Source organism: Danio rerio, chromosome 18 (assembly GCF_049306965.1).
Source record: "Danio rerio strain Tuebingen ecotype United States chromosome 18, GRCz12tu, whole genome shotgun sequence".
In the NCBI taxonomy this organism is placed as follows: Eukaryota; Metazoa; Chordata; class Actinopteri; order Cypriniformes; family Danionidae; genus Danio; species Danio rerio.
Genome location: NC_133193.1, coordinates 7,544,765 through 7,572,500, shown reverse-complemented (window position 1 = coordinate 7,572,500; position 27,736 = coordinate 7,544,765). Strand labels below are relative to the sequence as shown.

At 35.3% G+C, this 27,736-nt stretch overlaps 2 protein-coding genes across 5 annotated transcripts in view; one reads left to right on the top strand and one right to left on the bottom strand.

Annotated features, from left to right (window-relative positions):
* The window catches only part of iqsec3b (IQ motif and Sec7 domain ArfGEF 3b), a 71,541-nt gene extending 66,647 nt beyond the window's left edge, over positions 1–4,894 (top strand). The window contains exon 15 of the mRNA XM_073930221.1: positions 4,442–4,894. Coding sequence (XP_073786322.1) covers positions 4,442–4,525 — 84 coding nt within the window. The 3' untranslated portion in view covers positions 4,526–4,894. The remainder of the gene's footprint in view (positions 1–4,441) is intronic.
* The window catches only part of ptprq (protein tyrosine phosphatase receptor type Q), a 137,308-nt gene continuing 110,660 nt past the window's right edge, over positions 1,089–27,736 (bottom strand). For 3 of the 4 annotated variants that reach the window (XM_073930216.1, XM_073930218.1, XM_073930219.1), the window contains 18 exons: positions 25,726–25,967; positions 25,406–25,472; positions 25,161–25,319; positions 23,072–23,291; positions 22,902–22,975; positions 19,898–19,997; positions 19,684–19,812; positions 18,826–18,870; positions 16,600–16,626; positions 13,956–14,037; positions 13,647–13,737; positions 10,813–10,889; positions 10,576–10,710; positions 8,031–8,156; positions 6,723–6,871; positions 6,412–6,547; positions 4,599–4,722; positions 1,089–4,511 (listed from right to left, as the gene is read on the bottom strand). In XM_073930216.1, coding sequence (XP_073786317.1) covers positions 4,474–4,511; positions 4,599–4,722; positions 6,412–6,547; positions 6,723–6,871; positions 8,031–8,156; positions 10,576–10,710; positions 10,813–10,889; positions 13,647–13,737; positions 13,956–14,037; positions 16,600–16,626; positions 18,826–18,870; positions 19,684–19,812; positions 19,898–19,997; positions 22,902–22,975; positions 23,072–23,291; positions 25,161–25,319; positions 25,406–25,472; positions 25,726–25,967 — 2,021 coding nt within the window. In that variant the 3' untranslated portion in view covers positions 1,089–4,473. The remainder of the gene's footprint in view (positions 4,512–4,598; positions 4,723–6,411; positions 6,548–6,722; positions 6,872–8,030; positions 8,157–10,575; positions 10,711–10,812; positions 10,890–13,646; positions 13,738–13,955; positions 14,038–16,599; positions 16,627–18,825; positions 18,871–19,683; positions 19,813–19,897; positions 19,998–22,901; positions 22,976–23,071; positions 23,292–25,160; positions 25,320–25,405; positions 25,473–25,725; positions 25,968–27,736) is intronic. The other variant, XM_073930217.1, reaches the window with a different exon arrangement.

Here is a 27,736-nt window from a genome sequence, read left to right as displayed (position 1 = left end):
CCTAAATGCATTGAGTTTCTGCCATGTGATTGGCTGATTAGAAATTTGCGTTAGCAAGCAGTTGGACAGGTGTACCTAATAAAGTGGCCAGTGAGTGTATGTTCTACACTGTAAAAATATTAAATAAAAATACATTAAAAAAAGAATAACAGACAACAAATCCTGGCAGAAATTTACCAGTAATATAAACATACACTTTTGTATTTTTTTTGTTGCTAAATGTACTGTCAAACAATACATATTATCTATTAATCAGAAGCATGAGTTAACAAAATACTTATTTTAATCGGAAATGCAGTGGTAATTGCTTCAGTTTTAATTATATTTTAATAACATTGTACTGAAGAAAAAAAAAATGTTGAATGACCCGTGGTGAATAAATAAACACACCATTGATTACGGGATGAACAATACTTCTGATTTTTGCTAAAAAAACAAACCTAAAAAACATTATTATGAGACAATTTCATTCCTGTAACCACACAGACCATTTACTTAATGTAATGTGTATTTATATAGCGCATTTATTGTGTATGGCCATACACCAAAGTGCATCACAGTCATGTGGGGTCTCTCCACACCGCCACCAGTGTGCAGCTCGACTTGGATGATGCGATGGCAGCCACAGGACAATGGCGCCAGTGCGCTCACCACACACCAGCTTTAGGTGAAGTGGAGAGACAGTGACAGAGCCAATTCAATGGATGGGGATGATTGGGAGGCCATGATAGGTAAGGGATGGAGACAATTTGGTCAGGACACCAGGGTTACATCCCTACTCTTTACAAGAAGTGCCATGGGATTTTTAATGACCACAGAGAGTCAGGACCTCAGTTTAACGCCTCATCCGAAAGACTACTCCTCTCTCATTTCAAAGCTATGAATCAAGATCTTATGTTTACCTCAAAAAAAAAAAAAAAAAAAAAAAAAAGAGCACAAGATCTAGATCCAAATTTACAAAAGCACATAATAAACAAATATGAACTGTACTCCATACTTGACAACAGCTCCATGTGAAGCACAGATCATAATTGAAACAACAATTCAGCCAAAATCATGTCAGCCATCAACATCTGCAGAACAAAAACAACATTTATATATTTATTTCAAAACAAATACTGTTGATTTCCAAATATACACACACGACAGAATCGTACGTCAGCTCCTGACACTCATTTTGGCTTAATAATAACAAGTTATGAAATTTAGCGAGACAACAAATGTGTTCCTCTCACTTATGTGTGTGTGTCACGAGCAAATGAAAACAGCAATAGAAGACAAATACAGTTATTATTCACAAACAAACAAACATATAAAGAGCCGTTACTGTACTTTACTCTGCCTCAGCATTAATAGATTAATGATTAATAAATGAAAGCTGGATAATAACTTAAATGCATCCCGATTGAATGAATGACAGCACAATTATACAAAACTGCAGAGATTGTGGAGAGATATAGGCTACTATATGAAAAAAAAAACACTTTCTCAAACTTCACAGTTTCCTGATTACAAAAATATTCACAATAAATATTTACTTCAGTATGAAAGAATAGGGGCTGTTTCGTTCTTCTTTTTGGTAAAGTATATTTAGAGCACTCAAATAATTTCCCATTCACACCAAGAATGATAAATAGCTGTTACAATTAGGCTTTTAGAAATGTGAGAATTATAAATCCAAAAAACATCTTCAAGCATAATAATGCACACATTTATAGATATAGTTGGGATCGCTTTTTTACTGCAAACATGATCGTCTAACTTAGAGGTTTTTGTCTTGTTTCTAGTACAAATGTGTAAAAAATGTTGCATCAATAAAATTTTACATCAAGAAGCACTTTCTGGACAAATTATAGACACTAGTGCACTGTAAAAAGTGCTGGGTTTCACACAATTCATTTGTATTGGGACAACATGAAGAATGAAGTTAACTTATTAGTTTTTACACTTTTAAGAGGATTTACCCCCCCTACTCCCCCAACCCAAAAAAAAAAAAAAAACCTCAAGAATCGTGTTGTTTCGACTCGGCAGTTTCTAAATCAGTAGTTTGAGCAAACGTCATTTTACGAGTGCAGTAATAATTGTCTAGTTTTCAAATAAATAATTAAAAAGTTTTTCCTTAAAACAAGCAAAATAATTGCCACTGGGGTCTTAAGGAAACCTTTAACTTTGACAATTTATTCCTGAAAATATGACAATAAATTTTACTTCTTGATTACTTTTTTTATTATTTATTTTTTAAACATATTTAAACTAGAACCAAGACAAAACATAATATTTTGTTGCTGTGTTTTCACACTGATGAAGGATATTACATTTTCTGCTAATAACTATTATCTTGGCTAGTTTTGACATCAGTAATTTAATTTGCACTACTAAAAATGCATTCTTAATATCAAAAGCTGAGTAAATACTTGTGGAAATTCTTCATAACTCTATTATCACATTGAACATGTTGAAATACGTGTACAGTACATATTTCAAGAATTTGCATCTCAGCTACTGAAATTTAATTACAAGTTAATTATTGGTACCTGATGTTTGAAAGTACAATAACAAGTATCAAAATATATTTTTCCTCCTAAATGTCAAAGTAGAATTTTTGATATCAGGAATTCGGTTTCTATGAGTAAGGAAGTCATTGTTACACTATAATTCATTTTAACTACTGAAAATGTCATTTCTGATATTAAAAATATCCATTTTAACTAAGAATTTTCCCATTCCTGATATAAAGAATGATCATTTAGTTGTTCATTTTAAAAAATGATTCAAAATCTTATATCATAATGTATTCGTATAATAAATAAAAGTCTGCTTTAGAGATAATAAACGAAAATGGTAATAACAGAAATGAAGATTAATGCAAAAAACTACAGATTTTGGACGTCTGTGTGATTTTATAGTACACACTGTGGGTAATTATGTTCACAGAACACGCAGATTGAGCTTTATATGAACAGAAATCATTGTTTAACTCTTGTGCACTGTTTAAATTTGGTACCTTCTGTTATGTTAGGGATGGAAACATCCACTGAATTTAACTGCTGTAAATACACAGACTTTGCCTTTGTTTACTTTATTTAGACTATATTAGATGATTCTCTGTTTAAAGATGCATATTTTGATTTTCTCTGACTCAAGATAAGTGCGCAAAGGTCACTCTCACACACTCACATACATACACACTTTGATTCGCTGTAATACTTCATATAAAATCCAAAAACTAAGATTTTTTTTTTTTTTTTTTTGCACAGGTCTATCTAAAGAGTTAATGCCGCCAGCAGATGATCAACAGTGAAAAATACAAATGTTGCCTCTTCCCAACAGGGGAAACCACCAACAATCAAGAATGCATGATTATTTGGTGTCATGGTTTTGCAATCAAAAAAATGTCATAATAATGGAAGTCAATTGGGCGAAAACAGCCGTGAACATGAACAAAAATGAAAATCTTATGCTGCACAAAAACCAACAATGCATCAAAGGCAATGTTGTTACTAATCTTTCACATGTCCAAGAAAGTTTTAAAAAATCCAGTCCACAATTACTTTTATATTGAAAATACATCTTTTTTTTTTTCACCAAATCAGTTTCACAATTTATAAATTTGGCAATTAAAGAGTTAAAATCCTGTAATTTTCTTTTAACAATTTAGTAGTTTTAATCAGGAGTGAGATTGATTAACAGGTTCATGCAAAAAAAATATATATATATGAATCTGATGCACTTTTACAGCAGTTTAATTCAGTGGATGTTTTCATCCTGAACATAACAAAAGGCTAGTAAATATGCCCAGATTGTATCGTTGGGCTTTCTAATTTAAATTTCAAAGCATTTTCCAAAAATGTATGTCCACCAACAATTATTCTGCTAACTGTAACACAGAGAAAGTTATGGCCAAATTAAGACTCAAAATCCCCATAGAGTGGACGAAAACATCCCCAACAGCACACAAAGGTTATTGTGTAAATTATAGTTTTCATTCTTGATGCGGGGAAGAGTGGGTATGCTTACGTTACATAAAAACTGCCACACTATTAAAATAATCTCATAATTCATCCCCTAAACATGATCAACTCCCATTCCTAGCAATTGTGTTTGATAATACAGCGCATAATACAGGACATAAAAGCCCTCTCTCTCACCCCAGACTGCTGAATATGTGTACTTTTTTTCAACAACAGACATAATTCTGTCTAATCCGGTTTGATTCCTTAAGCTGGCGGTGTACCGTATTCTACTGTAGGCAGAGATAAAGCCATTACAGAAGTTGAACAAAAACTTTGAGAGTGTCTTCTGCATACAAATGAGACGATCGGTTTGCTTCTGAATCAACTATTCCTCATTTTATCTGCTCGGTGTGTTTTGGCCCCAGGGTCCAAAGTCCCAGCGTCTGTGTAAGGATTCACGAGCGTGTGTCCCATGTTTTCCTCACCAGATTCAAAAACTGACAGCGAACAAGAGTCCCGGCTACATGGTCGTCTCTTCCCACTCCAATTCAACGTCACCTGAGAGAGGATAAATATGACAAAATATGACTACTGAAGAATGACAGGCACACGTTGTTCACTGCGAGATGTTTTTTTGTTTTTTACCCTCCATTGCATCCAGCGAGTCCATCTTCTCCAGAGCGGAGTAATTGACAAACCATATGGACTGACTGTTTCCTTTGGCCGACAGCAGATCCAGAGTGCTCTGATGGAGAAACATGTATTGAGCCTGAGAGGGAAGCAGAGATCAGTGTGTGAGCAGGAGAATGGGACTGACACACAGCAGTTTGCAGAAACAGCAGGATTTTGCAACGCAGGCTACTCGCCTCAGGCTACATTTTTTGAAAATGCAAAATATGCTGGTAAATAATAATGTAAAATAAAGGTAAACGATTTAATCGCAGTGCAATTTTCTCCTATGTTTGCTTTTTTATAGATTTTTCATTATTCGTCAGTGATTTGAATACATCAACACTTACAAATACAGTCTCAGCTATACAGTAGGAAATAATGGGAAATATACGAACAAGTAAACAGGATGATACAGTCAGGCTAGGAGCTAAATATGCACCATAGAGTAGAAAATCAGGAGAAATTATTAATGTAATGCCAAAAAGGTGTCCATAGCTGCCAAACATCATCAGACTTTTGGTGTATGTCATAGGTGAGTTTCTCGAGAGGAAATAGCGTACATACTTGAGACCATATTTTAAAGGAAAGTGCCTGAGGAGATGACCACAATAAAAGCTTATGTTTGCTTCTAAAACACCATTGTGTTTGATCATCTTGATATCAGTAATAAAATTTCAATTAGTAAAAAAAAAAAGTGAATTTTTAATTTTACTTGTGGAAATATACATTTTAAAAAGCATTAAAAATGTGAATTATTAACTTAACTAGTGAAAATAAAATAAGATACCAAGAAGATTTTGATTTCAGGGCAATGACATCATTGTTGCATTACTGTAATAAATATGTTTTAACAAGCTAAATTTAATTCTTGATATTAAAAATTGCCATTTTATTTCCACTCTTAAAATGACAGAATTATGACTAGTGAAAACACTGATCAGTGTGCAAGCAGGAATAACATTAATTGTAAGCAGGACACATTAATTTGCAGAAACAGCATAATCGTGCAACCCCTATTTCAATGGAAATAGATGGCTCAGGCTGCATTTTTGCGAAATGTAAAATATGCTCTAATAAAGTAATGTAAAATAAAGGTAAAACGATGTAGCCACCGTGCACTTTTGTCTTATGTTTACTTTAAAAACAGTATCGGTTGTGTTCGATTACGTTTATATCAGTAATTATTTTCCATTAGTAAAAAAAAGAGAATTTTTAATATCAAAAATGGTGTAATTACTTGTGGAAATACAAATTTTAACCAATAAAAATTTCAGTTCTTAACTGAACTAGCCTTAACTAGTGACAATACAATAACAGATGTCAAGAGAATTTCTGAAATCAATTTCAGTGCAATGACGCCATTGTTGCATCACTGTAATAAATATGTTTTAACAAGTGGAAATATAATTTTTGATCTACTGATCCACTCGTGAAATGACAGAATTATGACAAGTGAAAACACTGATTAGTGTTGGGACCAACACACATTAATTTGCAGAAACAGCATGATTTTGCAATGCTGGCTCAATGGAAATACGTGCCTCAGGCTACATTTTTGCGAAATACAAAATATGCTGAAACATAGTAATGTAAAATAAAGGTAAACGAAGTAGTCGCAGTGCAATTGTTCTCATACTTTTAAAACATTATTGGTTGCGTTTAATCATTTTGATATCTTTAATGAAACTTCTAATAGTAAAAATGTGAATTAAATATTCAAAATTGTGTAATTACATATTTAAAGTAGTAAAAATGCAAACTTTCAAGTCTGTGAAAAAATCTTTACCAGGTTTTGCACCATACACATCCTCTCACTGCGCAGCTCTGCGACCAGGCCGTATATGTCAACAAATTCATGATCTCGCAAATGCTGGATGAGATGATCCAGTGCTATAAACACTCCAGTCCTGCCCACACCAGCACTGCACACACAGAAGACACGGGTTGATCCTAGTATTCAGCTTAAAGTGCAATTTTTAGCCAATTAAATAACCAATTGTTCGACAGTCACATTGTAAAAATGGGCTTCCATGCAGAATGTATCAACCAATGAGGCCTGGAAGCTAAACATGTAGTGGTAGAGCAGCGTCTGTGTACCTGCAGTGGACCACGATGGTAGTGTTTTCATGGCCTCTGTTGGAGCGAACGGCTTTGACAAACTGGACAAGTGTGGAGCTGGATTCGGGAACGCCGTGTTCTGGCCATGAGGTGTAGTTAAAGTGATGGACAATCATGTAGCTGCCATGCTGGAGAGAAAAGAAGAGAGGGAGAAAGCAAGGGCTAAAAGCGTCCTTGAGGAATAATTAACCATTGAACCATGTACGTCTCTTTCTCTCTCTCTCTCTCTGTTGTGCATTTTTAGAACACAAATTGCATTACTAAGTCAAAGCATATACAGTTGAAGACAATATTATTAGCCCTCCTCTGAAATTTTTATTTTTTTTTACAGTATTTTCTATAATATTTTTCTTCTGACAAATGTCTTGTTTCTTTAAGCATAGCTCTTAAAAACTTGCACTTTAAGTAAAATACTCATATCTTGCAAACTAACCAGGAAAATATTATACACCGTCATCATAGCAAAGGCAAAATAAATCTGTTATTAGAGATAAAACTAAAGCAAAACAACAAATAGTTTTTAAAAAATATATGTATTTTAAATATTTGAAACAGAATTGAAACTTTACAGAAGAGCTAATAATATTGCATTCAACTGTAAACCATGATACGCTGTAAAACATATCCATAAATTTGCAGTTTTCCATAGTTTGTTTTATTTTCCCACATTTATTTATGCTTTTAAGTTGCATTATGGGATCTTGATCTTTCATTTAACAACTTTTGACCTTGAAAATTTTGAAGAAGTGACTTATGAACATTTTTAATAGTGTAAAGTGATCAATTGTTTGAGCTGGTGTTGTATATATTACATTTATTACATTACACAATCACTGTAATAAACTGCCAGGACATTTTCTGCTATTTTATTTTAGACTTATTTCGCTATATTTTATTTCTTATACGTTATATTATTATAACCATTGTATCAATAAAAGTCACGTTGTTAAACTGTAGAGTTGAAGTTTCAACATCAAAAGTCGACAGAGCAGAGATAAACATTCTACAATGCAATGCAATACAATGTTAATTAACACATATTTTTACAGTATGCAAACATATCCACTTTAATTCAAAACAAATAAATGTATTTCTCCAGGGGGCGATAAGAGTTTTCTTCAAATTAAACTGGACGCCATTTAATTGGCTGTGTAAATCCAACTAGCAGGCAGTAAACATGTCAGCAGATTCTCTCTGAAAGATTGTCTTCAACTGTTGCTCTGCGCTGACATTAAGTAAGCTGAAAGATGACAATGATAATGAAGATAAAGATGTGCATTGGTTTACCCGCTCCACTTTGAGTGCCCGCACCGTCCAATCAGGACGCACGTCCTCTGTGAGTTTAGTGATTATGATGTCAGCAAAAACAGTGACTGGTTTATTGTCCTCCGGCCAGTACTGATGACAGCGGATCTGAAACATATATTCTGTTTATTATTTACATCAAATATATGCTTCAGTAGATCAAATGTGGATTTGTTAATGTCTTTACTATAAATGCAGTCTTTTGTACTGTAAAAACCGATTAGTTAGTTTACCTAATTAAGTAAGCATACAGTATACACTCACCGGCCACTTTATTAGGTACACCTTACTAGTACCTGTCACGATTGCAGGTTTGTGCGCTTTTCCGGAGTGTCTTTTTGATCATGTGGGTTTGTTTTGTTTTGGTTGCCCATGTGTATTTGTTATGCTCACGTGCTATGACGGCACTCAGCTGGTCTGATAAGCTCGCCAGCTGAGGCTCATTATGGTGCTTATATCTGGGCGACGCTTCTATGTTTCTTTGTCAGTTCGTTACACTTGCTCATGTGTGTGTGTTGTCTGTGCTCAGGCCCCTGAGGAGAATACCCTGGACCTGGCCTGTGTTCTTCGTCCTCCTAGCCTGTCACTATTATTGTTGGTTTATTTTGACTACATCAAATAAACATTATCACTTGCAATTGGATCCTCTCAGACCCTTATTTGATCATAACAAAACGAACTGACCCACGTGATCAAACAGACACTCCGGAAAAGCGCACAAACCTGCAACCGTGACAGTACCAGGTTAGACCCACTGTTTGCCTTCAGAACTGCCTTAATTCTTCGTGGCATAGATACAACAAGGTACTGGAAAGTTCTTCAGACCATTCTCTGTAAATCCTAGAGATGGATGTACGTGAAAATCCCAGTAGATCAGCAGTTTCTGAAATACTCAAACAAGCCCGTCTAGCACCAAGAACCAAGTCACATTCAAAGTCACTTAAATCACCTTTCTTCCCCATTCTGATGCTCGGTTTGAACTGCAGCAGATCGTCTTGACCATGTATACATGCCTAAATGCATTGAGTTGCTGCCATGTGATTGGCTGATTAGAAATTTGCGATAACTAGCAGTTGGACAGGTGTACCTAATAAAGTGGCCGGTGAGTGTAGTTTATTTACTTATTTTTAAGGCAAAGCATGTACTCACTTTTGTCAAGTAAAGTCAACTAATTGCTTTAAAACTACTTTTTATAAAGTAATCCCTTTTTTTTTTTAACAAATAACCCACTATAATAACAATAATCAGTGAATAAGCATTCTATTGTGTTATCTGAATTAACTCTATCCACAACTGTATTAACATTTCCACTAATTACCACAGCAATTTCTGTTATCCCTACGCATATTCTTATCATGATAGTTAATCATTTTCAGGATAGCTTTAATTATAATAGCAACCATCTATTTCTTTTAAGTACAAACATATATTTCACTGCACAAATGTAAATATAATTGTATTTAATGTATAAAATCACTATGTATTTAAATCGTTTCATTCAAAAGTAGCAATTAATCGCATCCAAGATAAAAGTTTGCATTTACATGCACAGTAAGTGTGTGTGTACTATTTATATTTATTATGTATAAATGCACACATTAATTCATATATTTAAGAAAATATTTATATTTATTTATAATGTATATTTGTATATTATAAACAAAATATAGTCAAATTTATATATCTATGTAAATATTTTGGTTTTGTATAAATTTATAATGGTGACACGGTGGCGCAGTGGGTAGCACATTCCCCTCACAGCAAGAAGGTCGCTGGTTGGAGCCTCGGCTGGGTCAGTTGGCATTTCTGTGTGAAGTTTGCATGTTCTCTCAGTGTTCGCCTGGCTCCAGTTTCCTTTACAAGTCCAAAGATGTGGTATAGGTGAATTGGGTGGGCTAAATTGTCCATGGTGCATGAGTGTGAATGAGTGTGTATGGATGTTTCCCAGTGATGGGTTGCGGCTGGAAGAGCATCCGCTGTGTAAAACATGTGCAGGATAAGTTGGCAGTTCATTCCGCTGTGGCGACCCCAGATAATAAAGGGACTAAGCCGAAAAGAAAATAAATAAATAAATAATTTTTATAGTATGTGTGTATGTGTGTGTATGAAACATGCATTAAATATGTACGTGTATTATATATATTTTTGTGTGTATATATATATATATATATATATATATATATATATATATATATATATATATATATATATATATATATATATATTTGTAAATCTATTTTTTATTTGCATTTAACTGTGATTAATCTTTGCCCAGATTTCATATCTAGTTTGTTTTAATTTGAATAGTAACATAATGTAATAGTAATATCACAGATACATCTGCTGTTATATTTCAGTATCTATTAATTTATTACAATATTTGTGGTCCCATAGAATCAAATTAAATATTCTTCTATGACATCAGACTGAAAAACCCTTATGCAGAACGTATTGCTTGAATTAAATTAGTATAAGAGTACATTCAAGCATACAGTACACCTATTGGCTGCATTTAGCTGATACGCACCCGGCCCTTCTCAAAGCATTGAGTAAGCATGACGATGGTTTTAGTCCCAGTTTCCCAAATCATCCTCCAGAAATCTGCGACGGTGCTCGGCAGAGGGCCCTGAGTGGCTATAAACTCATTAGGACACAGATAGCCCTGAGACACAGAATCAAACACAAGCTTAGGTCGATTCAATTAAAGTCGTGGCGCAGAATAACAGAGCAGCAGCTGATATGTGGGCTGATCTGGAGCGCTTACAGAGACGAAGCTGGCATTGATGTAGTCAGAACCCGGCATTCCTGGCTCAGACAGCAACTTCACTCGGCTATTGTTGTCTTGAGAAAAAAAGACACATTCAAATAAGTGTTGTTTGCATTGTTTGTTTACAGAAAACTTGGTAAATTAATTACAAGTAAACTCAGATATTATGTCACCATGTTTTTATGCCGAACATTGCACAAAATACTCGTTTCTTAGATTTTTTGACTTGTTTCTAGTCCAAATATCTAGAATTTCTTAAATCAGGAAGCATTTTCAAGACTTGTCTTGTTTTAGGAAATATGTCAAAATTAAGTTAGTTTTTTCTTAAAACAAGCAAAATAATCTGTCAACAGGGTAAGAAAATAATCTTGCTTTTCCTTTAGACATAAGATCATTTTGCTTTCCCCATTGGCAGATTTATTTTGCCATTATTTTGCCAATTTTGACATTATTTCCTATAACAAGACCATTGCTGAGTCCGATTTCGCATACTTATAAATATAACACAGAGAATGTGAATTAAATATTTTCCAGTTGGCTATATATTAATTATTAGTCATTCAAACAACTTTACCGAAGCCTCTCTACACAACCTGTGGTTTCATAATGTAATGGGCAGCACAAATGTCTTGATACCTCAGACTGTTGATGTTGCCATCCACTCTGCAGATCTCTCACATGCCCCCATAATGAATGTAACCCCAAACCATGATTTTTCCTTCACCAAACTTGACTGATTTTCTGCAATATTTGTGATGATTGAGAGGCAGTTCAACAGATGATTCATCCGAATAATCGACCCTCTGACACTTTTCCGAATGATCAACTAGAATTCAAGTTATTATTTGTTGTTCTGACAACTGGGATCGCCGACAAGTCTTTAGTCAGGTAATGTACTTGACGGTTGGTCTTGCGTGTCCGCCATGTTTGTAGTTTATTTACACTTTATTTTATTGATTAGTTTGTTGCTCTAATTGAATTCATGTCCAGCGCGCAATGCATTGTGAGCAATATTAAAGATTATAGAGTATGAACTTCAAATATCTAACCATCTGGGAACCTTTGGCATACTCTTTTCAACCTAATACAGTTTGGGACACACTATCTCTGTTTTCGAATATTATTTAGACTGGAAAGTATGCGAATTGGGACACGTCAAATTTGTTTTGGTTGTCTTAAAAAAATGCTTCTTGATTCTAGAAACAAGACAAAAAATCTAAGTTAGAAAAGCATTTTTTTTGCATTAAACCTGCATGACGAAAATAAAATGTAATGGGAACACGCTAAAACAAAGCTTAATAAGTTCATGGGTTTACTAGCATGAACTAGGAACTTTGTACAGCATTTATTAATTGCAGTTTAGCATTAACTAATGCATTATTAAAATCCAAAGTAGTGCTTGCTAACATTAGCAAGTGGACTGTGAGTTTACATTAACTACACTATAAAAAAATCCGTAATTTTACGGCTTATTTCTGGCAGCCAGGGTGCTAGAAAAAAAGTAAAATAACGGCCGCTAAATTATAGAAGTTTACCGTAAAATAATGGACATTTAATTATAGAAATTTCCTCAAATTTAATTTTCTGGTAAATTTCTGTAATTCAACTTCTGTTATTTTACAGTAATTTTCAGTAATTAAACTGCTGTTATTTTACTTTTTTTTTTCTGGCACCCTAGCTGGAAATAAACCGTAAAATTACAGATTTTTCTTTTTACAGTGTACAGTAACAAGTAATAACTTTATTTTTATCAACTAAAATTAACAAGGATTGATAAATACTGTAAAAATAATTGTTGTTTATGGTTTGTTCATGTTAGTAAATACACTAACTAATGGACCATTATTTTAAAGTGTTACTAATATTATTATTAACAGAGATGTTCTTTAAAATAAAACAAAAAGCAATGAGATACACATTACTATCTAAAGGAGTGGGGTCAGTAAGGTGTAGTTTTATTTTTTTATTTCTTTGAAAGAAATTAATATATTTTATCCAGAAAGGACATTTAAAGCAACAAAAATCTTACATTTAAAATGGCAAAAATATTTTACAATGTTCTTATTTGTGATCTTATGTTGTGACCGTTAGACAAAAAAAAAGATTTTTATTTCATGCCATAAATCAAAATTGAAAGTACAGATCATGTCCCAGAAAGATATTTTCTACCGTAAATTAACTAAAACTTATTTTTTGATATAATAATACACATACTGTACACTGTAAAAAATGTTGGCTTCCACACAATTACTTCATATTACCCCAACACAAATTTATTAAGTTAGGTTTTTTTAATTCTTTTTACTTATTTAAGTGAATTGAACATAAAACAATTAAGTTGTCCCTACAAAAAACTTAAAAGTTGTGTTGAATTTTAAATGAATAATTTAAACAGCAGCAAATGTAAATTTTGCATGTATGAAAGAACTTTGGCTAAATTTCCGCAAGATCCAAAACTATTTTGATTTTTAAATTATTATATTCCAGTCACAGTAGTATATGTGTATCTCTTCCAAATATTGTCCTATCCTAAAAAGTATTAATGAATGGAAAGCGTATTTATGCAACTTTCAAATAAACTACAAATCTCAATTTCCAAAAATTAACACTTATAACTGATTTTGTGGGTCTCATTTAAACAAAAGTGAATCCAATGAATGCAAACTTGGCAAGTAAAAGAAATGTCTTTCAAAAATCTTTCCAGCTTCCAACAAAGTCTTATGGGACCCTTCTTTTATGCCTTTTGTGCTGAATGGAATAAAGAAAGTCATGCAGGTTTAAAATGAGATGGCAGCAACTAAACAGAGATAGAATGCAAATAGTTTCCATACAGGGCTTGATGTTTGTGAAGCGATTTTTGGAGCGATTCCAAGGCAGGTCAGCGTCTGATGTGGCCAGATCCTGCAGCAGCTTCGGCAACTCCTAAAACACAGAGCAGAAGAAAAAAAGAGTACAATCAGGAAACACGCCGGGGAGAAATTTAATCAAGCAGGGAATATATTCTGAGAAGTCAAACACCACTGAGCGCAGAGCTCTACGTGTTCAATCAAAATGAAGTGTCACTGAAACTCATTTTACTGTTCACTAGTGCTTTCTTTCTCTCTCACCCACACAGACACACTTTTAATGCTAAAACTTACAGCAAACTCCTCCTGAAACTTGGCGTTGTCGTTGGCACAAAGATCTTCCACATGCTGAAGAAACGATTTCTTACTGATTGGCCTGCAAATGTGTTAGAAAGAGTGTGAAAATACTCACAAAACATGAAAAACCATCAACTTCAGCATTATTCACATTAAGTCTGCAGTACAGCTTTCTTTATGGCCTTTAAACATACAACTATACACTGCAAAAATGTTTCTCACCTACAACTTTTTTTCTTGTTTCTAGTCCAAATATCAAAAAAATAAACCAAGAGTCATTTTAGACAAACAACAGATAAGAAGCAAACTAATCTGTCAATGTGGTGAGCAAAATAATCTTGTTTTGAAATGAGCATATTTTATTTACCCCACACTCTCAAAAATAAAGGTACACGAGCTGTCACTGGGGTGGTACCTTTTTCAAAAAGTACACATTTGTACTTAAAGGGTCCATATTAAAGGGTCCATATTGACGCTCCAGGGACAGACGAGTCTTCGCTCGTAGAGCTTTGGTAGAGCTACGCATCAATGAATTTGCTCTTCAGTGTTTGAACTCTCAGTAATGATTAAATCACACTGAACTGAGCTAAACTGAAATGAACTGAACTTAAACACTAAAAACTGAACTACACTGTTCCAGTTACTATGACCATTTATGTGAAGCTGCTTTGACACAATCTACATTGTAAAAGTAATATTGGTACCTCCACAGTATACTGTATATTAGTACATATTTTAAGAGGAACACTTTTGTACTTTTTAGGTACTAATATGTACCCTTGGGGTATTAATATAGACCTTTTTGGTACAAATTTGTACCTTTTGAAAAGGTACCACCCCAGTGAACTTTATTTCTTTGATTGATTATTGATTTGATTTTTAATTTAATTTATTTATTTTCGAACAAAAATATCATACATAAAATATCATTAGCAAAAAATAAATTTCAGCATGGTCGAAAATGTAGTGGGATGAAGCATAAGCTTTTTATTTTCCCACCCCATTACCACATATATCATTCGTCTATTACCTAAACTTATTTCTTCTTTTACTTATCTCTTCTTTTTACATGAGACATATTTTATCCTTTGGGCATCTTTGACATATTATATGTTTGATTCCATTTGTACCTTTACATTTTTTTTTACACAGACATAGTATAAGTATAATTTAGTCATAGATTATATACCCCTTTGTCTTTCTTCCAAAAACGTTTGTATGCATTTCGGAAGTAATTTATTCCTAGCTTTAAACATGAATTGTGCTGTTTTAAATTTAACCAAATCATTGAACTGAAGTATCTTCAATTTAAAAAATAAAGGATTTGTATGCTCCAAATACTCCACATCAGTGTAATTACTTTTATCTGTATTGTACATTTTGCTTGTTTTAAGGGACAAAAAAACTTCAAGGTGCCCTAATATATAATCTAATTATACCAAGACATAGTAAAATAATAAAACATCAATACAATGGTCCCTTGTTAAACACAGGAGTTGTGTTTAAAAAATTACCCAGCAGTCCGCTTTGTTTTTAACAATTATTATAGATGTTTTAGGCTCGCTACACACTTTTCTCAGACAGAAATGAACATTTATATATATATATATATATCCTTAATATTTTAATTCTTTTTCATTTGCGTATTGCTGTACATCCTGTTTGTATTAAGCAGTGTGTAAGCAAGGTGCACAACTAACACGATCTGCGCTGAACTTTAGACCTGCTTTGTTCTGGTCTGTTGAACAGTCTATTATAGTTTCTCAAAATAGCAACGCGCCAGCAGTGCGCCTAAACACTCCTCCTTTTTTAAACCAGAACACCTGTGGGCGCACATATGAGCGCAAATGCATTTGCTATTTAAACAGCGTGGTGCAAAAGGTCAAAGCTACTCTTGCGCCAAGCTGAAACTAGCAAAAAACAATTGCGTTGCGCCTTGCGCTGCATTGTGACGGGTGTATGATAGGGCCCGTAGACTGCTGAATCATGTCAAATCACTCAGCTCAACTGTCATCTGTTCATGCAGAGGTTGATATTAATTTCTGGCTGTGTTTTGTTTGACTATAGCTATAAATTACAATGTGATACATCAATTTCACTCTCTTTTGGCAAGTTTAATTATGATTTATCCTTTATCCACAACAGATCTGGTGAGTAAAATAGGTTAACTTTACTCATATTTGTCCAAGCGTACACCATGCTCAGTATGTGTGTGTGTGTGTGTGTCTGTAAGAGCGGTATGTCAGAGCGAAGCTCATTAATATTCACGACACTAACCATATATGGTCAATCATGGACGTTCTGGTTCTATGGGTATTTTATGGAGTAATAAATTAGCTTATAACACCGTCTCTGGAGAATTTTTGAACTTACAGAAGCCATAAAGCTACTATCAGAGAACTGATTAAACCAAAGGAGTATATGGCACCTTTAATTTTGTATGAAAAGAAAACAATGTTTTTGCTCGTCTAGAAATGCTTCTTGATTTAAGAACGTGAAGAGATTTGGACTAGAAACAAGACAAAAACTCTAAGAAAGAAAACAATTTTTTTGCAGAGTAGCAGGTGGTTATGGGTAATCATCTGCCCTGGGGAATGGAATGAACAATAATAATAAATCCATCAAAATCTCCTTTACTTACTTGAGGGATTTCCTGTAACTTAGCAGCCTGGAACATTAGACAGTAGAGAATTATTATGAAATTGTCCTCGGATAGATAAAATTAGGTTACTTTTTCACTTGCAGTGATAAATAAGAAATGAACCTATGTGAAGCTCACCACACGATCTAATTAGAGGAAGACACACAGACATGAAAGGAATCTGAGAGTCGCTCTATGTGATCTTTCAAGCAGAAATGCACAAAAAGCATAGCAGAACCACAGATCAGTATTATGAAACCGAAGAACCCAAATTGTTGGCAACGCAGGTAAAATTTACTCTGGTATGTTTAATCAGAACTATAAAGGTTTCTGATTCAATCCCAGTTAATACTAGCTAGGGATTAGACTGATCCCATCTGTTTGGTTCAGGATCAGAACACACATCCATGCATTAATTGTGCTTTTTTTTTCAAGCTTGGGGATTATTTGCTAAATTTTGCGAGAACAGCAAAAGACCATTTTACAGGTAATTTGTTTTTTATATAGGAAAGTAATATAATTTTACTAGTTACACTGAAACTATAAACAGAAGGCAGTCCGAGTAAATATGGAATAGATCTAGAATAATTTACATATTAACACATTTTTAACCCTGAAATTAGTAGAATCCTCTAACTAATACACTAGTTGACAAAAGTCTTGTCGCCTATTCAAGTTTTAGGAACAACAAATTATAACTTGACTTCTAGTTGATCATTTGGTATAAGAATAGGCTTATATGAAAGGCATCCAGATTACGCTTATTTTAGCAAAATAAAATATGATCATGTCTTGCTTTTAAATGATTTAATTAGGACAGTAAGGTCTGACTTTACTTAGACAAAAGTCCTTTCACCTAACAGAAATAAAGTACAGTATTTAATATAAAGTCATGCTGCAGTGGAAACAGAATGAATATTGTGTATGACTCCCATGAGCGTGGAGGACTGCATCCATACATCTCTGCAATGACTCAAATAACTGATTAATAAAATCTGGAATGGCAAAGAAAGCGTTCTTGCAGGACTTCCAGAGTTCATCAGAATTCTTTGGAATCATCTTCAATGCCTCCTCCTCCATCTTACCCCTGACATGCTCAATAATGTTCACTGCTGGTGACTGGGCTGGCCAATCCTGGAGCAGCTTAAACTTCTTTGCTTTCAGGAGCTTTGATGTGGAGGCTGAATTATGAGAAGGAGCACTATTCTGCTGGAGAATTTGCCCTCTCCTGTGGTTTGTAATGTAATAGGCAGCACAAATGTCTTGATACCTCAGGCTGTTGATGTTGCCATCCACTCTGCAGATCTCTTGCATTCCCCCATACTGAATGTAACCCCAAACCATGATTTTTCCTTCACCACACTTGATTGGTTTCTGTGAGAATCCTATGTCTATGCGGGTCCCATAGGTCTTCTGCAGTATTTTGATGATTGGGAGTGACAGTTCAACAGATGATTCATCAGAAAAACCTTCAGTCACTTTTCCAAATGATCAACTAGAAGTCAGGGGTTGGTGCAGTGTATGGCGGAGGGGTGTCGCGGGGCGGGGGTGTTGCAAACGAAAGTGAAGAGGGATGGGGAGTCGCAGAAGAAAATGAACAGCGGACGGGGGAGGAGGGCAGTTGAGGAGGGGGATCGGTAAAATTAGGCAAATTAAAGCCCTGTTTTTTAATGCAGAGGATGCCCATTCAGCCACAACCCAGTACTGGGAAACATCCGTACACTCTCACATTCACACATTCACTCATACACTACGGTCATCTAGTTTATTCTATTCACCTATACCGCATGACTGTCGGGGAAACAGGAGCACTCGGGGGAAACCCACACCAACACAGGGAGAACATGCAAACTCCACACAGAAATGCCAATAACAGAGATTTTAAAAAAATATAAATCTTTAAAATTAAGACTGAAAGTGAAGCATCAGATGCAAGCACTTTACTTATGAAATATCCATTATAAGCAACCTTTTTTTGATGTCCTTCAGAAGAAAAGGTGTTTTAGTTTTTGTTTTAAGAGATGTTAAAAATGATCTAGTTTGTTAAAAAAAATGATCAGATTCATGGCTCAAAAACTAAAATGTGATCTGAACCATGAATTTTGTGATCCGTTAAACCACTGCAAACATCACTGCATACGACTGGAAAAATAAAACATTAACCCTTTAAAATGAACAAAAACACTGACACTGCCATGCATCAGCTAAACACCACTGTCTACTTACTGGATGACAAAAATCTCCTTCCTTCTAAAGAAAAAGGAGGAATACCTGAGAACACAGGATAGTGAGTAAGAGTGTGAACGGATGGAATGCATTAGTGCAGGTGAACAAGTGAATGCTAAATAAAGTATTAAAGTGTTATAGTTCCCCCAAAAATCTAAATGATCTCATTAATTACTCACCCTCATGTTGTTGCAACCCGCAGAGACCTTTATCCATCCTCAGAGCACAAATTACGATATTTTGACAACTGAGAGCTCTTTGATCCACTATAGATCGCAATAGAATACAAAAAAGCTCCAAGAACAATGTTGTGCACCAAATAAGTTGAAAATGCAACTTTGTTAGCCTTTCAGGTCAGGGTACATGTCGACTACAGGCAGTATGACATATCGCCATTAGAGCCAGCAGCGCAACATGCAAGCATTGTATTACCCATAGTAAACAAATACCCTAATCTGAAGCAGAAAACACTGGCGAACATAGTAATTGTTATTTTTTGTGCACATAGTTGTTCTTGGAGCTTCGTATGATTATAGTTGAATAGTTGATGTTTGATTCTGTTTCTGGACTTTGATCATCTCAGGACCCTTGCTGTCTGTGGAGGATGAGTGTTCTCTCAGATTTAATCTAAAATATTTTAATTTGGCAAAATGATTGAAGGTCTCAGAGGATTGAAACGACATATGAGTAATTAATAACAATTATTATATATATTTTTTTGAAAACTAACCCTTTAAGCTGAAAGAGTGAGTTATTCAATGAGTAAAGTGAGTTAGTTATTCAATATGTGAATTAGTTAGTGGGTGAGACACACATATAGCCACACACTACTTATGTACAGCATATATAAAGTCTCACCGATTAATCTTCTCCTCTTTGAGCTCCAGATCGGCCACAGCGATGAGCTGATCCAGCTTGAATTTGGTCTCAATAATCTCGGCTTGGCGTGGCGAATACGTCCCTCCTTCCTTCTTCCTCCGGTGGATCCTGAGATCAGAAAGAGTCTAGTTATTAAACCCCACACACAAACACACACACAACTGAATTATACTGTATATCACACTCAACTTACTTCACAGATCCATATATAATCAGAATTAAAAACAACGCCAGAAAAAATGACAGCAAGACTCCAAGGATGATCTGCTCATCTCTGGTCAGCAAGCGGTCATCTGCATTCAGTATTCAGACAAGGAAACGTAGATTAAAGCAAGAACATGTTATTCTGCATGCTAATTTATATAAATAACAGATCAACTTAATGTATCCTAGCTGAATAAAGTATGAAGCTGAAACATCTGAATCTGGTTGTCTACAGAAAAAAGGAGAAATAATAAGACAAATATTACAAGGGAGCATAAAGTTACTTTTTTTTTTTTTTTTACTAATTTAACCCACTGGTCCTAATGCACCCAACTTGGTCTGAGATGGGATCGGTGATTTTTTTTGCAAGGGAGTTAGTTGCTCTAACAAGGTGGCTAAAGACCATGGCCTCTAGTGTGTGTCGCTAGAGCACCCTTTGAGGTTAGAGGAGTGAGGTTTACCTGCATAGCACTTTGCTAGCTGGCCTCCGTTACACTCATCCCCCTAAACCTCACTCCCATCCCATATGAGTCCCCATGTGTGACCCACTTGTCCTACTGAACCCAACCGGGTCTAAACTGGGATCGAGCCGGCAATTCTTCGCATAAAAGTGGGTTGCTCTTACAAGGAAACTAAAGACCATGGCCTCTAGTGTGTGTCGCTAGAGCACCCTTTAAGGTTAGAGGGGTGAGGTTTACCTGCATAGCACTTTGTTAGCTGGCGTCCATTACACACATCCCCCTAAGCCTCACTCCCATACCGTATGAGTTCCCCTGTGTAACCCACTGGTTCTACTGAACCTAACCCGGTCTAAGCTGGGATCGAGCTAGAAATTCTTTGCATAAGAGTGGGTTGCTCTTACAAGGAAACTAAAGACTATGGCCTCTAGTGTCTGTCGCTAAAGCACCTTTTGAGGTCAGAGGAGTGAGGTTTACTTGCATAGCACTTCGCTAGCTGGCCTCCGTTACACTCATCCCCCTAAACCTTACTCCCATCCCATATGAGTCCCCATGTGTAACCCACTTGTCCTACTGAACCCAACCGGGTCTAAACTGGGATCGAGCCGGCAATTCTTTGCATAAAAGTGGGTTGCTCTTACAAAGAAACAAAAGACCATGGCCTCTAGTGTGTGTCGCTAGAGCACCCTTTGAGGTTAGAGGAGTAAGGTTTACCTGCATAGCACTTTGCTAGCTGGCCTCCGTTACACTCATCCCCCTAAACCTCACTCCCATCCCGTATGAGTCCCCCTGTGTAACCCACTGGTCCTATCGAACCTAACCCGGTCTAAACTGGGATCGAACTAAAAATTCTTTGCATAAGAGTGGGTTGCTCTTACAAGGAAACTAAAGACTATGGCCTCTAGTGTCTGTCGCTAGAGCACCTTTTGAGGTCAGAGGAGTGAGGTTTACCTGCATAGCACTTCGCTAGCTGGCCTCCGTTACACTAATATTAAATCTATTAATGGTAAAACTTTAAAATAATGGTCCATTAGATATGTTGTATTTACTAACATGAAAAAACAATGATCAATACCTTTATTAAAGTTTCTAATCATCTTTGTTGATGTTAGTTACTGAAAAGTTGTTAATTGTTGGGTCTTGTTAACTCAATGTGCAATAACTTTGGATTTTAATCATTCCTTAGTAAATTATGACTTACGATTAATAAATGCTGTACAAGTATTGTTCATACTTAGCTTGTTTTAGTAAAGACCATTATTTAGTATAAAGTTATTTAAATATTAAAATAAATAATTAAAAAGAAAAGTTTACTTAAATTTTTTATTCCTGATAAAGGGACATAATATCCTTTCAAACCCAATCCCCTTTTAAAGAATATTCAATCCAGTGTGAATATTCAGTCCCATTGAATACGAATTAGGACTGCTAAATTATAGAATAATAAAGCATTGAGCTAACTAACCCTTTACCTCAATATGAGTGATAATGAAAACAAATAGAAATAGAGAGACAAAGACGGAAGATGTGAGCAAGACATCCCATTTGAAAGCTTATTTTTGACATTGATTAATTAATTTCTTGGTATTTTTTTGTGTTGTGGTTGGAATTATGAGTTCATATCTTACAATTGTGAGAATAAAAGTCAGAATTTACGTTTTATGTCTTCCTTGAACATACATTCAAATCAATATTTAAAACAAATTGTGTGTTTTTTTTTCTTTAAACCCTGTTTTAACACATTTTATTCATTTTTAAGTCTTTGGTATTTTATTTCTTATACTTGTATCTTATTTGTTTATGTAAAGCACTTCGAATTATCCTTGTGTGCTATATAAATAAACTTGCCAGCCTGTCTGCCTAAATCTGACAATTTTAATCATTAGTTCTGATCTACTTTCAAATATGTATCTCACAATTCTTTCTTAATAACTAGCAAACGTGTGTAGGTTTTTATTTTTATTCAGTGGCAAAAACAGAAATCCAAAAGCACAGCTACAGTGCTCAGCATATATAAATACACCCCATTTTGAAAATTAATATTTTTATGCATTTCTGAACATGGGTAATATATATTGGTGCATTTGAACAAAACAGATTTATTAAACATAAACATTTATTAAAATAACAATTTAGTTAAAAATCATCTTTAGAAATAGAAAGATAATACATTCAAATTTATGCAAAATATTGCAAAAAAATAAATAAAATTACAAACTACAAAATTTCAACAAAATTGTATAAATTTTTTGTTTCTCTTTATTTTTTCTTTTTTTTTTTTTGAAAATTGTATTTAAAATTTTTCCTTGACATATACATTTGGGCTACTAATTTTTGAACCATTATTTTAAGTTATTTTGTTAGATAAGCTCCAGATTTGGCTTAAGTACAGGCTAAACTAATGAATATGCGCAAGTATAATATTGTAAATCATCCTACAGAAAATATTAATCTAAATGAGAGATCTGTGGGGGGTGCACTCATACAGTATATGGTGAGCCCTGTATATCGGTCCTTGTGTTAGTGTGTCTATACCTGCAGTTCTGACTTTGTCTGAGTACTCAGAGTCTGTGAACTGGCCACGTATGTTTGTCGCTCGAAATTTGAACCTATAAATAAACAAAATAAACATGGTTCAAATCAAAAAGACCCCTGGATAAAGATTTTCAAAACTCTTATTATGTGTGTGTGCTTGTGTCTCTCACACATAATGTGTTTTGGGTTTCAGAGGTCCGTTACAAAGCGTCTCTGCATCTTCAGACAGGCAGCCCTCGTCTTCTCCTATAACATACGTCTTAGTGCTTGAGCTCATGCGCTCAGAATTTTTAGGGCACTCTGGGTTCAGGAAGCCATCGTCTGTCAGGTATGGAGCAGTGGGGTGGAGGAAAACACTCTTCCAGTTGGATAGATTACCGTAGTCCATCACTGCATCAACATTAGAAACAAGACTACAGAATTATAAAGCCTTTAATATAAGATCATTCTCTTTAAAATCTTTTTGGAAGACGTCTCTTCAGGTCTTTTGCCTATCAAGGCAGAACATGTTAGAACAATAATATATCATTTTGTGTAATATTATAACAATTCAAAATGCTTCTCCTTCATTACAGATTTTGTAAACTTATTTCTTCCTAAAATCATCCCTTCAACCTAAAACCACTGCAGTTGTCTAACAATTTAAGGGAGATCTGAAGCTTTATGCCAAGTTTCCCTTTTCTAATGATGACTCAGAAAACTTTCATACAGTAAATCTCACAGAACATTTAATGTGCATCTATCCAAATCATCCTTCATCTATTTTTCTCTCTAGCCAAGCATCAAGCCTAGATCATGCTAATTTTTGCTAATACCATGTGAATATTGCTAAAAACATGCTAGCGACAAGCAAATTAATGCTAAAAACATGTTACCAACATGTTAATTAATGCCCAAAACATGCTAGCAACATGCTAATTCTTACAAACAACTAATTAATGTAAGCAATATGCTAACTCACACTAAAACCATGGCAGTAACAATTTTAGAAAACATTATTTAATATTATATCGAGGTTACAAAATGCTTACTATGCTAGAAAGATGCAAACTCTTGAAACAGTATGCTAACAAACATAGTAATTCATACTGTTTTGTCAAGCCAACATTAAAGTTTTTTAACAAAATTTACGTCATGTTTAGCACATTAAAATGTAGTATATGTACAAAATTATTACTTTTTAAAGAATGCAATGCTTTGTTGCTAAATAAAATGTATTTCACGATAATAATAATTTTAGAAAATCTTACAAACACATCTCCTTTAAGTCTATATTGCTATGTTCTAGATTGCATTTGTTCTATAAACTGCCTGACAAAAGTCTTGTCGTCGATCCCAGTTGTAAGAGCAACAAATAATAACTTGACTTCTAGTTGATCATTTGGAAAAGTGTCAAAAGGTAGATTTTCCCAATGAATCTTCTGTTGAACTACATCTTAATCATCAAAATACTGCAGAAGACCTATTGAAACCCACATGGACCCAAGACTCTCACAGAAATCAGTCAAGTTTGGTGAAGGAAAAATCATGGTTTGGGGTTGCATTCATTATGGGGGCGTGCAAGAGATCTGCAGAGTGGATGGCAACATCAACAGCCTGAGGTATGACGAAATTTGCCCATTACATCACATACCACAGGTGAAGGCAAAATCTTCAGCAGGATACCGCTCCTTCTCATACTTCACCCTCCACATCAACGCAAAGAAAGTAAAAGAAGGACCCTTAAGGATTGGCCTGCCCAGTCACCAGACATGAACATTATTGAGCATGTCTGGGGTAAGATGGAGGAGGAGGCACTGAAGATGAATATAAAGAATCTTGATGAACTCTGGGAGTCCTGCAGGAACGCTTTCTTTGCCATTCCAGATGACGTTATTGATAAGTGATTTGAGTCATTGCAGAGATGTATGGATGCAGTTGTCTAAGTTCATGGGAGTCATACACAATATTAATTATTTTTTCACTGCACCATGACTTTATATTCTATACCGGACATTATTTCTGTTCACTGACAAGACTTTAGTCTAAGCAAAGTCAAACCTTACTGGCCTAATTAAATCATTAAAAATCAAGGCATGATTATATTTTATTTTGCTAAAATAAGCGTAATCTAGAGGCCTTTGCCTTTCATATAAGCCACTTCTGACACCAAATGATCAGCTAGATGTCATGTTATTATTGCTGTTTCTAAAACTTAGATAGGCAACAAGACTTTTGTCAGGTAGTATAAATATATTGTTAAATGTCAGTTGTTCATACCTGCGGGTTCAGAAACTATGACCTGGACTTTCTGAATTGGTCCATGGTCATCAGTGAAGAAACATTCAGGCATTTCGATGGTGATGGTCTTGGAGGTTGAGATGATGACACCAGCACTGTTCAGAGCTGCCCGCGGCGTCTTCTTCGGTTTGGGAGGAGCTAAATAAACCCATCAGGCTCTTAAAATGACAGCAACTTCAACAAAATAGAATAGCTGATTAATAAATTATTATATTTTTTCATACCTTTCACACCTGTGGTGACATGAACCTCCGAACTTGGTCCAAAACCTGCTCCATTCACAGCTGCTATCTGCAACAAATACATGCAGTTTACTTTTGGAAGTACTATTATGAGCAGTCATAGTTTTAGGATTTAAAACCACATGAATACAATGATTAAGAACAGTCATGCAAATAACGCTTCCCATTTTTGGAGCTGCCTTCTTAGTTTTTACCTAGATGCAGTTTTAAATACATGTTGCTATGTACTTAATGTGGTATTATATGATGCAAGTATCCCAGATAGAGTGTTACCCTAAATTGCTCATGTTTTATTTTCTTACCCTTATGCTGTAATTAAATCCACCTTTTAATCCATCAATTATGGCTGTCATGGTATTATTTGGGTTGCTGATCACAGACAGGCTGTTGATGAAGAAGTCCAGCTGCCCGTTGCGGTAGATGTCGACACGATATGCGCTGATGTTTCCATTTGGCTCATCCGGTGGGGAGAATGTTACATAAACACGCGTCACTTCCTCCGGAATCACTGTCAATGTCACGTTTTTTGGAGGATCTTTGGGCTCTGGAGAAAACACAAGTGTGATTAAAGCAACAGATAAGACGAAAATGAAAATGACCCATAATTTACTCAGCCTCAAGCCATCCTCAGTGCATTTGACTTCGTTTTGTCAGACAAACACAGTCAGAGAAGTTTTACATTTTATCCTGGCTTTTCCATGGTGTAGTGGCCGTATTTTGAAGCATAAATTTGTCATAAAACTAACCCAAATGCCACCAGGGGGTTAACACATGTCTTATGAAATGGATCCATGTGTTAAACCAGCCTAGGCTGGTTGGCTGGTTTTATCTGGTTGACCAGCCTGGATTTAGAGGGGTTTTGGCCATTTCCAGGCTGGTTTCCAGCCATTTCCAGCCTGGTCTTAGCTGGTCAGGTTGGAAAATTACCAGCTAAATCCAGCTAAAACCAGCTTGACCAGCCTGGTTTAAGCTGGACATAGCTGATTTAGGCTGGGCTCCCAGCCTGGCTAAGCTGGTTTTAGCTGGTCATCTCCCAGCCTGACCAGCTAAGACCAGGCTGGAAATGGCTGGAAACCAGCCTGGAAATGGCCAAAACCCCTCTAAAACCAGCCTGGTCGACCAGCTAAAACCAGCCAACCAGCCTAGGCTGGTTTAAGCTGTTTTTTTCAGCAGGGTTGTAACAAAAATATTTAAAACAAGTAAATTATAAACTCATATCACTGAGATCCGGGAGCTTTCAAAAGCATTTGACAACTTCTTTGCTTGACAGATGATGCATGATGACGACGATGATGATGATGATGACAACATGACACATGATGATAGCGATAATGGTGATGAAAATGACAATGATGATGATGGTGATAAAGATTTAAAGGATAATGACAATGGCAATGATGATGTTGGCGATGTATTTTGGTTAAAACAAACATGGCTGTGCAAAAAAACTTAAGCTCTTCTTTCCTTACAGTGAAGTCTTGTTTTCAACATTCAGTTAGTTGCCAGTGTTTAGTTATCCTCGTTCGTCTACTCTCATCAGAGCTTCCACTAAAGAAATGTCCCAGCAGGCACACAACATCACAAGCAGGTAATAGTTGGTTAGATTTAGGTCATGACGTCAGGTGACCAAAACTCAAAGTCTAGCCAGCGTCTAAGAACAATGTTATTTTGATGTCCAATTATGATGTCAAATTATGTTGATATTTGGTTGATTTTAGGTTGTATTGGAAAGAGACCACAATCCAACGTCTGATAGATGTCGTAGTGGTAACGTCCACACAACGTCAAGGTGTATCATTGTTAGACATTGATATTTGGCTGATTTTAGGTTGGACGTTTATATCGGCCTAATGTTGGGTTCTGACGTCAACCCGATTTTTATTTCCAAACAAAATCCAACGTCCCCACGACGTTAGGGTATGTTGGGGTACAACGTCAATATGACGTCATGTTGACGTCCTTTGCCTGCAGATTCTGTACATTATGCGTCATGAAAAGTTGAGAACATGCATTCGGCAGTCGCTTCATAACCCCCTGGTGGTGTGTGTTAGTTTTACAACATATTTTTGTGCTTTTTGGAAGCTTAAAATAGGGCTACACCAGTATACAGTATGGAATAAACAGCCAGGATAAGATTTAAAACTACTCCAACGGTGTTTGTCTGAAAAAAAAAAAAAAAAAAAAAGAGTCATATACAACCGGGATGGCTTGAAAATTTTAATAATCATTACTTTAAAAATGTCATAGTCATTTTTGTATGAAGTATTGTTTTTAACTTATGCATGCAATGGAAATCTAATAAACAAAGCCTGC